The sequence below is a fragment of the Ovis aries genome, chromosome 5 (assembly GCF_016772045.2).
Source record: "Ovis aries strain OAR_USU_Benz2616 breed Rambouillet chromosome 5, ARS-UI_Ramb_v3.0, whole genome shotgun sequence".
NCBI lineage: Eukaryota > Metazoa > Chordata > Mammalia > Artiodactyla > Bovidae > Ovis > Ovis aries.
This window is the reverse complement of record NC_056058.1, coordinates 21,040,862-21,057,850: the sequence shown is the minus strand read 5'-3', so window position 1 is coordinate 21,057,850 and position 16,989 is coordinate 21,040,862. Positions and strand designations below refer to the sequence as shown.

The window sequence follows — 16,989 nt, the reverse complement described above, 5'->3', positions numbered from 1 at the left end:
AAATACATCCTACATGCAGAATATGCTTAATTATTTCCAACAGAAAAAAAATCATCCTTTGTCTTCTGCCTAACCATAGTTAGTAGGAAACAAGTTTGAATGAGACATTTCATAAACTTTAGAAAAGAAAATGCAACTCCTATTTACTAATAATATAGCATATTTTTTAAAATTCACAGCATTAACGAAAGTTCTGAGAAAGACCTTTTGAAGTGGAACATAATTTATTTTAATAACAAAAATGTGCTCCATTAAAGTCTTACTGAATGACAAAATGCAGTCCACCAAAAACCTTAATACCCTCCTGAATCAAACCTGTACTGTGTGGCCAAATATAAGGTGATGTGATAAAATACAATTTTAAAAGGATAAACTCTTGCTCTCAAGAGTAACATTCTTATCAGTCTCATAGCTGGTGATGGCCTTTGGACTGTTTTATTTTTAGATGCTGCTGATGCTGTTCACAGAAGAGCAGATACATCATATAAAGAGGAAATAGGAGAAAGAATAGTGACAGGATGTCTTTTTAATTTTATTGGAGTGTAGTTAATTTACAGTGTTGTGTTAGTTTTGGACATAAAGTTACTCAGTTATACATATACATATATTCATTCTTTTCAGAGTCTTTTCTCATATAGGTTATCACAGAATACTGAGTAAAGTTCCCTGTGCTACACAGTAGGTCCTGGTTGGTTCTCTCTCTTACATGTAGAAGTGTGTGTATGTTCATCCCAACCTCCTGCTTCATTCATCCCCATCGTGTTTCCCATTTGGTAACCATATGTTTGTTTTTGGTGTCTGTAAGTCTGTTTCTGTTTTGTATGTAAGTTCATTTGTATGTTTTTAAAATTAGACTCCACCTATGAGTGATATCATATGATATTTGTCTTTGACTTACTTCACTTAGTATGATCATCTCTAGGTCCATCCATGAGCTTGCAAATGGCATTATTTCGTTCTTTTTATGGCTGAGTAATACTCCACTGTGTATGTGTACATCCTGTAAATCCATTCCTCTGTCAGTGGACATTTAGGTTGCTTCCATGCCTTGGCTATTGTGAATAGTGCTGCAGTGAAATCACATGGTTTTTATTCTTCAGCTAATGTGGTATGTCATGCTAACTGATTTGCAGATATTTAAGAATCCTTGCATCTCTGAAATAAAATTAAATCTCACTTGATCATGGCACATGATCTTTTAATGTACTGTTGGATTCAGTTTTCTAGCATTTTGTTGATTATTTTTGTGTCCGTGTTCATCAGTGATATTGGCCTTTAATATTCATTTTTAGTGGTATCTTTGTCTGGTTTTGGTATCAGGATGATGGTGGCCCCATAGAAGGTCGTTCTTTCTTTCTCAGATGTTCAGCAGTATTAGAAGCAATCACAACACCTGTACAATCCTGAATTCTGCTCACCTTTCATATCTTCCTGGGGCAGTAGGACGTGAAGTCCAGTCTTGCCCTCATTTGACATATTTAGTACAGATGCTCCATGGAATGTTTTAGCTATTTTAGTACTAGTTACCATGGGCTGTGAAAATCCATTTTGTTAATGGAATCTGGATTCTCCCTGTCTTCATCTTAAAATTGGCCAAGTAACTAATCTCAAGTCTCCACCACCTCACCCCATCCTCCCTTGAGTATCTACTGCGTGCAACCTTTCATGGTAAAAATTTCTCCAGCATTTAAGTACGTATATCAATTTTTAATGTCTAGCTCACAGATTACTGGTAAAACAGGCAAGAATCAAGAGAACCTGTGCAGATAATACCACAGCCAAAAACACAGCCAGAAAGGTCGTCTGTTGGGGCCCTTCTGCTGCTGCCACTGCACACAGGAACTGCAGCTTGCTCTGCTGTCGTTCCTGGATCTAATACTGGATCCGACAGTTGGCAGCACAAACACTGTTGTGTCTGCCAACTGGATGCTGCTGCCACTGACACCAGAAAGCAATCTCCACTGTCTTTGTTTCTTTGTGTCATTAGTTTCAAATTCAAAATCTCAGGTGAATCCATCTGATTGGCAGGGCCTAAGTGAAGGGCTTACATCCTAGCTGGCAGAGGAGCTAGAATACTAGATGTCTTTTCACTTGGGAGATAAGGAATCCCTTAAATTCAAAGGGAGTTCAAATGGTGAACATCAGAGATTACAAGTATCCATTACGCATTTGGGCTTCCCCGGTGGCTCAAAAGTTAAAGAATCCACCTACAATGCAGATCTGGGTCTGATCCCTGGATCAGGAAGATCCCCTGAAGAAGGGAACGGCAACCCACTTCAGTATTCTTTCCTGAACAATACCATGGACAGAAGAACCTGGTGGGCTGCAGTCCATGGGGTCACAGAGAGTCAGATACAATTGAGCAACTAACACTTTCACATTACACATAAAATTTCTGAGTAAATGCTGCAGGATGTTATAAGATGAACAGTTTGGTTTTTATCGATAATATATTTAATACATAGAGCATAGTGCATATCTTGTCGGTGTTGTTGTTCAGTTGCTAAGACCTGTCTGACTCTGTGACTCCGTGGACTGTAGCATGCCAGGTCTCCCTGTCCCTCACTATCTCCCAGAATTCACCCAAGTCCATGTCCATTGAATCAATGATTCCATCCAACCATCTCATCCTCTGTCGTCTCCTCCTCCTGCCTTCAATCTTTCCCAGCATCAGGGCCTTTTCTGGTGAGCCATCTCTTCACATTGGTAGCCAAAGTATTGGAGCTTCAGCATCAGCCCTTACAATGAATATTCAGGGTTGACTTCCCTTAAGATTGACTGGTTTGATCTCTTTGCTTGGACTCTCCTTGAGGGTCCAGCACCACAATTCTAAAGCATCAATTCTTCAGTGCTCGGCTTTCCTTAAGATCCAACTCTCACATCCATACATGACCATAGCTTTGACTATACAGACCTTTGTCAACATTGTGATGTCTCTGCTTTTTAATACACTGTCTAGATTTGTCATAGCCTTCCTTCCAAGAAGCTAGTGTCTTCTAATTTCATGGCTACAGTCACCATATGCAGTGATTTGGGACCCCAAGAAGAGAAAATTTGTCACTGCTTCCACGTTTTCCCATTTGCCATGAAGTGATGAGACCAGATGCCGTGATCTTAGTTTTTTGAAAGTTGAGTGTTAACCCAGCTTTTTCACTCCTCTTGCACTTTCATCAAGAGGCTTAGTTCCTCTTCACTTTCTACCATTAGGGTAGTTATCATTTGCATATCTGAGGTTGTTGATATTTCTCCCAGCAATCTTGATTCCAGCTTGTGCTTCATCCAGCCTGGCATTTCACATAATGTACTCTGCGTAGAAGTTAAATAAGCAGGGTGACAGTATACAGCCTTGACGTACTTTTCAATTTGGGACCAGTCCATTGTTCCATGTCCAGTTCTAACTGTTGCTTCTTGAACTGCATACAGGTTTCTCACGAGGCAGGTAATGTGGTCTGGTATTCCCATCTCTTTAAGATTTCCAGCTTGTTGTGATTCACACTATCAAAGGCTTTTGTGTACTCAATGAACCAGATGTTTTCTGAAATTCTCTTGCTTTTTCTATGATTCAACAGGTGTTGACAATTTGACCTCTGGTTCCTCTTCCTTTTCAAAATCTAGCATTGGAGAGGGAAATGGCAACCCACTCCAGTGTTCTTGCCTGGAGAATCCCAGAGACAGGGGAGCCTGGTGGGATGCCGTCTATGGGGTCACACAGAGTCAGACACGACTGAGGTGACTTAGCAGCAGCAGCAGCAGCAGCTTGTACATTTGGAAGTTCTTGATTCATGTACTGTTGAAGCCTAGCTTCAAAGATTTGGGGCATTATTACATTTTAAAATTTTGTATTTTTATTTATGTGGGGGGCTGCACTGGGTATTTGTTGCACGTGACTTTTCTCTAGTTGCAGGGGGCAGCTACTCTCTAGTTACAGGCTTCTCATTGTGGTGGCTTCTCTTGTTGCAGAGCATGGTTTATAGGCACCTGGGCTTTAGCAGTTGTGGTTCATCAGTTTAGTTGTTCCGCTGCATGTGGGATCTTCCCAGACCAGGGACTGAACCTGTGTACCCTGCACTAACAGGTGGATTTTTAACCACTGGGTCACCAGGGAAGTCCCATCGTTATTACAATTTTTTACAGGGGCACAAATCCCTCCAAAAGTCCTCCCCTGCCCCAGACCTTCCCTCATAAAGTAAGTCATAAAAATACATAAAGCTATACAGTATCAGGGGAAAAAAAATTTTTTTTAATAAATCCCCCTAGAGTGGGAAAGACTTTTAAAAATGTGAACTGAATTAAAATTTGATACATTAACTTTATATTTTAAATACCATAAACAAAATAAAAATGACGGAAAAAAATTCCCTTGTAAGATATACAGCCAGTATCTCTAATCCACCCCCCCAAATTTTTTTAAATCACCAATAAATTATAAATCTAGAAGAAAAACAATTCGTAATAAAATGTGTCAAAATCTACTAAAATGGTCTTGGGGATTAAAAATGGAAGGAACTTATAAAGAAAATGAGCAAAGAGACAAAAGCAGACAAGGAATATTAAATAAATTTTAGAAGCTGGAAAGTGCCTATGTTAAGGAAAGCAGAGAAACAAAGCCATCTGCCCTGTACAACCTCAGAAAGGCTAGGGTATGTGGCAAGACCAAAAATAAGTGTCAGTCTACATAAGATCTCAGATCCTGAGATTTACCTACCTCAATTCTACATAGCCAGATTCGTGCAAAACTTAAAAATATTTTTGCTAGTGTGCACATATACATTCAAAGCAATGAGTTTTCAATTTGGAGAATTAATTCTAAATAATATATTTTCAAAGTCTTTATAATAAATACTCAGGGTAATAAGGAAACACTACTGTATACCTTCATATGATCATCAAAGTTTCTGTGAGAAACCTACTTTCATCCCTTCCAAATTATCTCCAATAGTCCAGGGAAAACATGTGAGCTGGACACCAAGCATTTGTAGTGCCTCAACTGTCACTTTCTAGATCAATCACATCACTTCCTTTGTTCTTAGAAAAAGAAAAAAAAATTGGATTAGATAATCTTCTCCTGGACTAATATTTTACTCTAAAAAGCATATTTCAAAGATGAAGCTAAGTTTATGAAATTTTTAAATTTGTCTTCAAAGATCAGTCACACCTATAACCACATACACAATGCTGAGTCCTCCCTGGGGAGAAGAAACAAAACCTCCTCAGGTATGAACTCTACCTTCAAACATTCCAACAAACATATTTTTAAAAGTAAGTCAAATACAGAATTCAGGCCATGCAATGATGTCTTTTATTATGTATGGGTTTTTAAAATTATTTTTGCAATATCTCCATACACAGGCAAAAAAAAATTGTTTAGCATATTGGAACTTGCAAACCTGATCACTGCATAGAGAAGGCAAAATTATCCCTATAGCACACTTAACCAGGAGGCCAGTTCATCTGCCGACCTCCAAGAACATGGAGATGAACATGATAGACAGACTGGCCCCCATCTGAACCTTCATTCACCACCATTCGATAGCCCTTCTTCAGGCCCAGATCAGCAGCACATTTCTTGCCAACAATCATCAAATGCCCAAGAAGCTGGAAAAAAAAAAAAAAAAAGTTTCTCAAGCACTAGTAATTTATGGCTTTATAGTTTCTTGTCCTCATGTAACAAACTACCAAGTTGAAAAATTTAAAAACTGCTAAATTGAAACAGACTTTGGGCAAGTATTTGGAAACATTTTGAATCCTAATATAATCCTATTAGGTATTTATTAATTACTAATGTCAATAAACAAATTACAGGCATAAATCTGCTCAATTAAAACAATTTTAAGATCATACTCCAAGTGGTAACTTACGTTTTCTTAGTAAAGCAGACACCTTGCTTGCTTGTTATGGGGGCATATTATCAGTTGGGACAGATTTGGTTATGCTGTGGTAACAAACCACCCAAAAACCTGGTTTACATCAAAGATACGTTTCTTGTGTTTACTCCATGTTGATCACAAGTTGACCAGGCTATATATTGCAGATCTTTTTCACTTTGAAACCCAGGTTGATGGAACAGTCTCTATATGATCACAGTGGCAGAGGTTAGAGAATAGGGCAGACCAGGTATTAACTTCTTTCAAAAGACATGTATCACTTCTGCTTGTACTCATTGGTCAAATTAAATCATAAAACCAGGCCCAACATCAATGAGGCCAGAAGTATAATATACCCCTACAGAGAAGAGTGAGCAGTTATGAACAATTACATGATCTACCACAAAGAGCGCTAAGAAAAATTTTAATTGAGGCCTGTACATCCTGGTAAAATCAAATTAATTTTCTTTCCTTTAATGGCATTAATAGAAGAGCTAATGAACTCTCTCCTGTATGATACACTATTTCTTATTAAGGAAAAATGAGTCTCACCAACTAATCCTTGCTTAGAATCCTTTTTGTTTAAGAATTTGTGGTGATAGATGTTAAGAAGACTTGCTGTGATAATTTTGTTGTATATACATAAATCAATATGTTGTATACCTAAATCTAATATAATGTCATGTCAATTATATCTCACTTTAAAAAATGACACTATTTATACATTGCATTGAAGTCCTAATGATTTTCTATTTTTCCTCAGTATGCCCTTAGAAAAACAAACATGTGACATAACCTTAAGGGCGATATTTTGTCTCCCAATTTAAAAAGCAAAAAAAAATTAATGATGTTAGTAAATGTACTTACACTTTCATCATCATCTTCTGCTGCAGAAATCTGGGATATATGTTTCTTGGGTATCACCAGAAAATGTGTTGGTGCTTGAGGGGAAATGTCATGGAAAGCAAGACACTGGAAAAAAACGGGGAAACAAATCAAAGTTTCCATATATAGTCTTACAGCCTAAATTTATCACTTTCACACTAACCCCATGGGAGAAACACTGGGGTTCCCCAGTGGTAGGAGATCAGAAGTGGACACAATACTTTTCATGGAACTTTTCATGGAACTTACAGTCTAATGGGAAGACTGACTTTAAACACATAAAAGTATACTTAACCAAAGATTGGACATGTTATAAAATACAACAACAAAGATCCTACAAGTTACAAAGGAAAAGGAACAAGTGCAGTAAATGATTATCACAGAAAAACCTAATTTTGATTGGGTGGTCAAGGGCAACCATTCTGAGATAGCTACATTTTAACCAAGATCCAAAGGTTAAGAAGCAATTAGGCATGCTAATCATTGTCTGCTATTCCAGTATATTCTCATGCAACTTTTCCTGCTCAAGTCATACTGTCCACCTCTCTCCACCCTCAAGGCTTTCTCAACTGATTTTCCCTCTACTGCAAAGATCCTCTTTTTCCACAACCCCAACTTTTGTCTAACTTAAACTACTATTCATTCCTCAGCTAGTAGCATATACATCATTTCTAAAGGAGATTTTTTAAAAATTTTGAATTTCATATTTTTTATTGAAGTATAGTTTGGAGGGGGGTTGGCTTTCCTGATAACTTAGTTGGTAAAGAATCTGCCTGCAATGCAGGAGACCCTGGTTCAATTACTGAGTCAGGAAGATCTGCTGGAGAAGGGATGGGCTACCCACTCCAGTATTCTTGGGCTTCCCTTATGGCTCAGCTGATAAAAATCCGCCTGCAATGCAGGAGACCTGGATTCAGTTCCTGGGTTGGGAAGACCCTCTGGAGAAGGGAATGGCTACCCACTCCAGTATTCTGGCCTGGAGTAGTCCATGGACGTATAGTCCATGGGGTCACAAACAGTTGGACAGGATTGAGCGACTTTCACTTTCACAGTTGATTTATAGTGTTGTGCCAGTCTCTGCTGGACGGCAAAATGATTCAGCTATACACATACACATTCTTAATACTCTTTTCCATTATAGTTTATCCCAGGATACTGGATATAGTTCTCTGTGCTATACAGAGTAGGACCTCGTTTATCCATTCTAAATGCAATAGTTTGCATCTACAAATCCCAAACTCCCATTCCACCCCCTCCCTCCCCTCTTCTCCTTGGCAACCGTAAGTCTGGATCTCTGTCTGTGAGTCTTATTTCTGTTTTGTAGATAGGTTCATTTGTGCCATATTTTAGACTGCACATATAAGCGACATCATATGGTATTTGTCTTTCTCTGACTTAATTCACTTAATGTGAAGATCTCCAGTTGCATCCATGTTGCTGCAAATGGCATTATTTCCCTCCTTTCGTGGCTGAATAGTATTCCTTGTATATACATGCACCACATCTTCTTTATCCATTCACCTGTTGATGGACATTTAGGTTGTTTCCCTGTCTTGGCTACTGTGAATAGTTTTGCTATGAACACAGAGGTGTATTTATCTTTTTGAATTATGGTTTTGTCTAGGTATATGCCCAGCAGTGGGATTGCTGGATCATATGGTAATTCCATTTTTAGTTTTCTGAGAAACCTCCATACTGTTTTCCATATGGCCATACTAACAGCCTAAGACAGTTCCCTTTTCCCCATACCTTCTCCAGCATTTTTCAGAGTTTTTAATGACAGTCATTCTGATTCATTACAGTTTTGATTTGCATTTTTTAAATACTTAATGATGTTGAACATATTTTCATGTGCCTACTGGCCATCTATATGTCTTTGGAGAAATGTCCCTTAAGGCCTTCTGCCATTTTTTGACTGGGGTATTTTCTGTTGTTGAGTTGTATGAGCGATTCATCTATTTTGGAAATTAAGCCCTTGTCAGTTGCATAGTTTGCAAATATCTTCTCTCAGTCATAGGTTGTCTTTGTTATGGTTCCTTTGCTATGCAAAAGCTTGTAAATTTGATTAGGTTCCATTTATTTTTTTATTATTTATTTATATGGCTGTGCTGGGTCTTTGCTGCTGCATGCAGGATCTTTAGCTGTGGCATGCAAACTTTTAGTTGCAGCATGCGGGATCTGTTGTGTGTGTGCTTAGTCACTTAGTCGTGTCTGACTCCTTGTGACCCCACAGGCCCCATGGACTACAGCCCGCCAGGCCCTTCTGTCCATGAGGATTCTCCAGGCAAGAATACTGGAGTGGGTTTCCATGCCTTTCTCCAGAGGATCTTCCCAACCCAGGGATCAAACCCAGGTCTCCGGCAATGCAAGCAGATTCTTTACCATCTGAGCCATCAGGGAAGCCCATTCCCCGATTAGGGATCAAACCCAGGCTCCCAACATTGTGAGTGCAAAGTCTTAAACCACTGTATCTGTTTATTATTTTTATTTCTATTGCCTTGGGAGACTGACCTAGGAAGACATTGGTATGATTTATGTCAGAGAATGTTTTGCCTTTGTTCTCTTCTAGGAGTTTTATGGCGTCATGTCTTAGGTTTAAGTCTTTTAAGATATTTTGAGTTTATTTTTGAGTATGGTGTGAGGAGGTGTGGTCACCTTCATTGATTTACATGCAGCTGTCCAACTTTCCCACAGAGTCCAACAGGACTGAAGCGACTTAGCAGCATCAGCAGCAGTCCAACTTTCCCAGCACCACTCAAAGCAAATCTTTTGATTCCAGTGCCCCCCCTTCCAGAGGGTGGGAGCCCTAGTTGTGCAATTTCCTGGTTTTTTCCTTTATGGCAGTGGTCACTTTTATAATGAGAAATTTGCTGATTATCTAACACTGATTTCTTCCCACTTTACTCAACTACTTAGGAAATATATCTATTTTGTAGAAATGAAGAGGATAGATAACATTTAGACTAATTACATACCCCTTGAATAGTTTTGAATCTTGTTCTCTAGTGAAGGCAGAAGCTTCTTAATAGAACCTTTTCCTGCTTAACTGTCTCCAGGTAATTATACTTGGTGCTCTGTACAAATATGCTGTATCATGATTGCTTCTTGCTGTTATACTGTTGGAACTCAGATGGTTCAAAAGTCAGTATCTCAACGATCACTTATTAAAAGCAACCAGAAGTATTTTTGGAGAAGGCAATGCCCACTCCAGTACTCTTGCCTGGAAAATCCGATGGACCGAGGAGCCTGGTAGGCTGCAGTCCATGGGGTCGCTAAGAGTCAGACACGACTGAGCGACTTCACTTTCATGCATTGGAGAAGGAAATGGCAACCCACTCCAGTGTTCTTGCCTGGAGAATCCCAGGGATGGGGGAGTCTGGTGGGCTGCGGTCTATGGGTTCGCACAGAGTCGGACACGACTGAAGCGACCTAGCAGCAGCAGCAAAAGTATTTTTAAAGAAATACACATTTTCTAAAACAAAAGCATTTCCCTAACAGATAAGAAGGGTATTTAAATAAATTCACCTCGAGGAATTACAACTTAGGTGTTTTGAATCTAAGAACACTACTAGTAGCATGTTCCCTTATAGTCTGTATTTCATAGTGAATTTATTAAAAAGTTTACAAAACTTTTATGTAAATCAGCCATCCTGTCCAGCTTTATCTGAGATCCAAAATATAACCTCCCACCAAATATTTTACACAACATGTCTCAAAGTCAAATGAACTCGGCCTTTCTAAAACAATTTCAACCTACAATGAGGTCAAGAAAAACGACACTCAATCTTTTGGCATAAAACTACTTCCTGTAAAATACTGAAGGAATACTTCGGTATTCCTTCCTGGGAGGGACTAAAGGAAAGCAAATCCCAGAAGCAGGTTCACTCTTGGGAGTTCGAGGCCCGGGAAGAGGAGGGGAAGGAGAGTGGGGGTCAAGGGGTGGCCGTCGGTGAGCGTCCCTCGCGGAGGCCCAGGGCGTCTGCGCCGCCCCCAGGCCGTGCGCCCCCGGCCTCTAGCGCAATGCGGCGGGGAGAGGCGCCCGGAAACGTCCCCTGCTGTGAGCGGGAGATCGCGGAGATTGGGCCCGAGTCAGGGTGCGATCGGGTTTCTCCCTGTCAGGCAGAGCGCTGGCGAGATTGTCAGATTCCTTAAACAGTCGAAGTACGAGGCAGCCCGGGAGCCGGCGGGCGCCCGTGCCGAGGACCCGGAGCGGTCCCCCCACCCCCAGCCCAAAGCGCCCAGACCCCGCGTTGCGGGCCCGCGAGCGCCCGGCGGCCTGGCCCGCGCCCCGGGCTGATAACGCGTAACTGGAGCGCCGGCACGCGCCGGCCGGCCACCTCGGAGCGACCGCGGCCCTGCCCGCTGGCTGGGGGCCCGAGGCCGAGGCCGCAGGAGAGGGCCCCGTGTCTTCCCTTCTCCCCGGCGCCCGCCGACCCTTCCCATCCCTCCCCTCCGCGGGAAACCCGCGTGTCCACAGGCGCCTGCCCCGCCTCAGCCCACGAGCGAGGCGGCGCCCGGAGCCTACCTGGTCATCCTCATAAATGATTTTGGCGGGGATTTCCTTGCGAATGATCTTCCCGAAGATCGTGTCGCCGCCAGGCCGGGCGACCTGAGCCTTGGCGATCTCATCTGCCATCTCTGCCTCCCTCCCGTGCAGCCGGCGGGGGAGAAGGTCGGGAGGAGGGAGGAGCCGAGGGCGCGGGCCGAGGGCGGGAGCGCGCCGACAAGCTTGCGCAGGGATCGCCGCTAGCACGCCCCAGCAACTCGTGCGCATGCGCACTGGCGACTTGCGCTCGGGTGTTGCCTTGCGCGCCGGAGCTCTAGGGGAACCCGGGAGCGAGACCCAGCCAAACAGAGGTTCTCGATATCAGGACCCAGCAATCGGCACCAAGGTCGTTTTTCTTTCTTCCTTTCTTGTCTCTCGAGGAGCGTAGTTACTGCAGTAAGCCCTTCGCTTGTCTTATGGACGCTTGTAGGAAAAATTGGATACTGTAACTGAAAAGATCTGAAACTTAAGCAGTGCTGGCCGTTTTTGCTGGCAGAGACACCGTGATACTTGGTTTCTCAGCTACATAGGTCTTAGCTCCAGCAAGTAAGCCCCCTGCATTAATTTTCTTTTTCTAGCAGTGGTTCACAACCTTGACTGCACGTTACAGTTAGCTGGGTAGCATGTAAAAAAATCTCTGAACTTCGCCACACCCCAGATCAGTTAAATCAAACTCTGGAGGCATCAGTAGTTTGTAAACCTCCCTAGGTGGTGGTGGTGGTGGTGGTTTAATCACGAAGTCTTGTCCGACTCTTGTGACCCCATGGACTTAGCCCACCAGGCTCCATGGGATTCTCCAGATAAGAATACTGGAGTAGGTTGTCATTACCTTCTGCAGGGGAATCTTCCCCACCCAGAGATGCAACCCATGTCTCCAGCGTTGCAGGCAGATTCTTTACAGATTCAGCCACCAGGGAAGCCAAACCTACGTGGACTGTTCTGCAAAGAATTATTCCCAGCAGTAATCAACATAATGTAAGATGCCCCACCATAAAGAAGCAACACCTTTCTTAACCCCCACATACCCCTCCATATCTTTGCTCCTTTTAGGAAGAGTTTTCTATATATTTTGTCTACTTTATAGTTCTTTTTTGAAATTATTTGCCGTTTATCAAGATCACTAAGGACCTCCACTTACAATATCCTATTCAGTTCAGTCGCTTGGTCCTGTCTGACTTTGCGACCCCATGAACTGCAGCATGCCTCCCTGTCCATCACCAACTCCCAGAGCTTCCTCAAATTCATGTCCATAGAGATGGTGATGCCATCCAACCATCTCATCCTGTCATCCCCTTCTCCTCCTGCCTTCAATCTTTCCCAGCATCAGGGTCTATTCCAATGAGTAAATTATTTGCATCAGGTGGCCAAAGTATTGGAGTTTCAGCTTCACTATCAGCCCTTCCAATGAATATTCAGGACTGAATTCCTTTAGAATGGACTGGTTGGATCTCCTTACAGTCCAAGGGATTCTCAAGAGTCTTCTCCACTACCACAGTTCAAAAGCATCAATTCTTCAGCACTCAGCTTTCTTTAGAGTCCAACTCTCACATCCATACATGACTACTGGAAAAATCATAGCTTTGACTATATGGACCTTTGTTGGCACAGTAATCTCTCTACTTTTTAATATGCTGTCTAGGTTGGTCATCACTTTTCTTCCAAGGAGCAAGCGTCTTTTAATTTCACGGCTGCAGTGATTTTGGAGCCCCCCAAAATAAAGTCAGTCACTGTTTCTCTTATTTCCCCATCTATTTGCCATGAAGTGATGGGACTAGATCTTCGTTTTCTGAATTTTGAGTTTTAAGCCAACTTTTTCACTCTCCTCTTTCACTTTCATCAGGAGGCTCTTTAGTTCTTTGCTTTCTGCTATAAGGGTAGTGTCATCTGTGTATCTGAAGTTATTGATATTTCTTCCGGCAATCTTGATTCCAGTTTGTGCTTCATCCAGCCTAGCATTTTGCGTGATGTACTCTGGATATAAGTTAAATAAGCAGGGTGACAACATACAGCCTTGACGTGCTCCTTTCCCAATTTGGAACCAGGTCACACAACATCCTATAGGCAATTCCAATTGCCATTATACTTGACTTCTTGGCAACATTTGCCTCTGTGACCATTCCTTCTTTTCAGCAACAGCCTTTACCCTCCTACCTCTCTGGATGCTTTTTTTCCTTCAGAGTGAGCCTTCTGTTCCAGGCCTCTCAGTGTGGATTCCATTCCTGGCCCTCTTCTCTAGCTAACACCTAATCTCCAAGTGTCCCTATTATGAAAAAGTACACCTTTACCACTTTGCCCTGGTGAAATTATTGATGGTAGCCCTCTTTAATCACAAAAGTGTCTCATTTGGTATTTTTGGTATCAAAGACATTCCTGGAACAATTTGTGAAAGCTAAATAATGTGTACCAATTAGGAAACAGTTTTGAAAATCTTGTGAATTTTCCCACAGACATACAGCAAAATTATCAAAATCAGTTGATGTGGGGTGGGGCCCTGTAATTTATTAGTAGGTTTCTAACAGTTTCCAGGTGATACAGTTGCTGCTAGCTTGGGAACTACACTTTGAGAACCACTGATGCCAGAGAATGTCTTTTTTTTTCTTTCAGAAAGACACCTACTGAAGTGTTTAGGAGTAGAGGGGTATGGTGTGTGCAATTCACTGTACAAACAGTAAAGTGAAAGTGATAGTTGCTTAGTCGTGTCCAATTCTTTTCGACCCTTGGGCTGTATTCCCCGAGGCTCCTCTGTCCATGGAGTTCTCTGGGCAAGAATACTGGAGTGGGTTGCCATTCCCTCCTCCAGGGATCAAACAGTAAAGACATCCTCAAAAATGTCAAGATACAGATAAGTAGAGAGAAGAGGACAAAGCAACTGTTGTAAAATGTTAACATTAGGGAAAACTGAGTGAAAGGTGTTTGCACATTCTATCATTCCTGCAACTTTACGACTGAAATTGTCAAAGGTAAAAATGGAAGAGTTTGTACGGGTTTGTGTAATAAATATTATGGTCATCTTTCACTAAATCAGAGGCTTTATCATCTACAGAGTAATGACTGTCTAGTATTTATCTCCCAACCTCTTAATTCCAGATTGGTGTATGATGCATATTTCTGCCCACTCGCTACCTTCAGTAGGATGTCTACCAAGCACTTCCAATTTATTTTCACTCCCTCCACAACAATCTAAAAACCTATTCCAGCAGCCTTTTGCCTCTACTGTAGTACCGTTCACCAAAGATTGCTCAAGCCCAAATCCTTGAAGTCATCAACTCTTCTTTGCGGATTTTCGACATAGGTGAATCTAATCACTTCTCACCTGCCCTTCTCACTCCTTTCCAAGTCACTACCATATCTTGCTTCAAGAGCCTCCTGGTTTGCCTATTTGCTTCTACTATAGTCCATTTGCTATATTCTACCCAAAATGATTTTTATATAATATAAATCATGATGTCAGTCTCTTGCCTGTAAGGCATTTCATCATAGAATTAAATATAAAGTCCTTAATAAGCTAATAATAAGCTAATAAGCTCTTAAGTGATCAGGCCCATTGCTGCTTCTCCTACTTCATTTCCTTCCATTTCATCTTTATTGATAAGCTTCACCCAAACTGGTATGGTAGGCACATGATTTCCATGTTTTAATCCCTGGAGCCTGTAAAAATGTTACTTTACATGGTAGAGGGGATGTGCAGATACAATTAAGTTAAAGGTCTTCAGGTGGGGAGATTCCTCAGTTATCCAGATGGGCCAAATATAATCACAGGGACGCCTTTAAATAAAAGAGGGATAGAGGAGAGTGAGACTCAGACAAGGAGATTTGATGATGGGAGCAGGTGTGAGAGTCAGTGATTGAAGATGCTCTGCTGTTGGCTTTGAAGATGGAAGGGGCCACAAGCCAGTGACATTCTGGAAGTCAGAAGTTCAAATTGGGTTTTACTGGGCTTAAAATCTTGGTGTCCACAGGGCTGCATTCCTTCTAAAATCTCTAGGGAAGAATGGTTCTCTTGCCTTTTCTGGCTTCTAGAGTCCACCTGCATCCTTCTTCCACTTCCTCCATCTTCCAAGACCCCAGGGGAACATCTGCAAACCTCTCCCTGACTCTGCTTCCTGCTTCCACTTACAGGTATCCTTGTGATTATTACACTGTGCCCATCAGACAACCCAGGATAAACTTCCCATCTTAGCACATTATCGACTGGGGATTTTTGCAGAAACTAACTTAACGCCTGTAACCAGAGATTTATTATGAAAGTGAATATTGAAACACTCCAGTCAGTAATGTTTGGGTAACAAAAGGCGTCATAATATCTCTGTGGTCAATAAGTTGTTAAAATACTTAATCATATCTGCAAAGTCCATCTTGTCATGCATGGTAGTAATATATTCAGAAGTTCGTAGGATTTAAAGAGGGGCATCTTTTGGAGGCCATTATCCTGCCTACCACATAGTTCCATGACTTCCTATAATGAATATGTTGGAATTTCTTATTCAGTTCTGGGTCCTACACTTGGAGATGCCAGCAAACCAGGACCTATTCCCAGAACAAGCAGAATAGTCATCTCATTTATGGAACAGTTCAAGAAACCATACAGATTTACTGAAGAGAAGAGAAGCTTGAACTGAATTGATTTGGGCACTATGAAAACTGTACTTTCAAATTTTGGCACATAAGTAGTTTTGAGTAACTGAATACAGGACCCTGCTGCAGCTGCTGCTAAGTCGCTTCAGTCGTGTCCAACTCTGTGCGACCCCATAGAGGGCAGCCCACCAGGCTCCCCCATCCCTGGGATTCTCTAGGCAAGAACACTGGAGTGGGTTGCCATTTCCTTCTCCAGTGCGTGAAAGTGAAGTCGCTCAGTCGTGTCCAACTCTTAGCGACCCCATGGACTGCAGCCTACCAGGCTCCTCCGTCCATGGGATTTTCCAGCCAAGAGTACTGCAGTGGGGTGCCATTGCCTTCTCCATACAGGACTCCAGTTAGCCAGAAATTATAACAATAAATTATGAATTTCAGGAAACTGGGCTGTGATTCTAGACTGAAAATGAAAATAAGCATCTTTGAATCATTCATTAGCAATCAAAAGGCAGTACTATACAGTATCAGAGGATCATCTAATTTATTGTTTCCTGAATAAGACTGTATTCAGTATATTTGGCTTAATTGCTTATGGTTAAACACTCTTTTGCAACTCTGGTGCATTTTATTTTTAAAAAAATAATATTATCTTGTTATTCTCATGATGACTTGCAATATTCTGTAAAATGACATAAATCACAGAGAAGGAAAGGGGTCTTAAAGATCCATTGGTCCAAATCTTCATTTCTAATAAAAAGCCAATTTTACCTAAAGGTTAAGCTGAAAAAAAGTTAATTTTACCTAAAAGTTTAACTGCAGGGAGTAGGGAAGACAATGATTATGCAGTGGGAGAAAGGTTGAGATTTTTTTTTCTTGATGCTTGCAAAGTCATAAGTTACATGTAGTTAAACGTTTTATGATATTTTATGATCGTGATGCTTCTAATAAACTATTTCCAACCTCTTGACCAGCAAAACGGAATAGGGCATGTTGAGTAGAGAAGTAACTCAGACTCACCCTCTAGAGGAATGAAGTGGGATAAAGTGTGAACAGTGCTTTTGGAAGCCGGCGTTCCAATCAACACCTGCGATAGTTGTTAGGGCTTGGCTCTTATTTGTGCAC

At 41.6% G+C, this 16,989-nt stretch overlaps 1 protein-coding gene across 1 annotated transcript; it reads right to left on the bottom strand.

Moving 5' to 3' along the window:
- Positions 1–205: 205 nt before the first annotated feature.
- On the bottom strand, positions 206–11,389 carry HINT1 (histidine triad nucleotide binding protein 1). Its single transcript, XM_012178158.4, has 3 exons — positions 11,275–11,389; positions 6,732–6,836; positions 206–5,595 (listed from the first exon to the last, which is right to left on the bottom strand). Exons 1-3 carry the CDS (start codon positions 11,383–11,385, stop codon positions 5,431–5,433), a joined length of 381 nt encoding a protein of 126 aa, XP_012033548.2. The 5' UTR covers positions 11,386–11,389; the 3' UTR covers positions 206–5,430.
- Positions 11,390–16,989: the final 5,600 nt, after the last annotated feature.

Coding starts and splice junctions, on each gene's coding strand:
- HINT1 (XM_012178158.4), bottom strand. CDS start 11,385: ATGGCAGATGAGATCGCCAAGGCTCAGGTCGCCCGGCCTGGCGGCGAC. Junction 6,837..11,274: donor TCATTTATGAGGATGACCAG/GTAGGCTCCGGG, acceptor GTTTTTTTCCAG/TGTCTTGCTTTCCATGACAT. Junction 5,596..6,731: donor CAGAAGATGATGATGAAAGT/GTAAGTACATTT, acceptor TTTTTTTTCCAG/CTTCTTGGGCATTTGATGAT.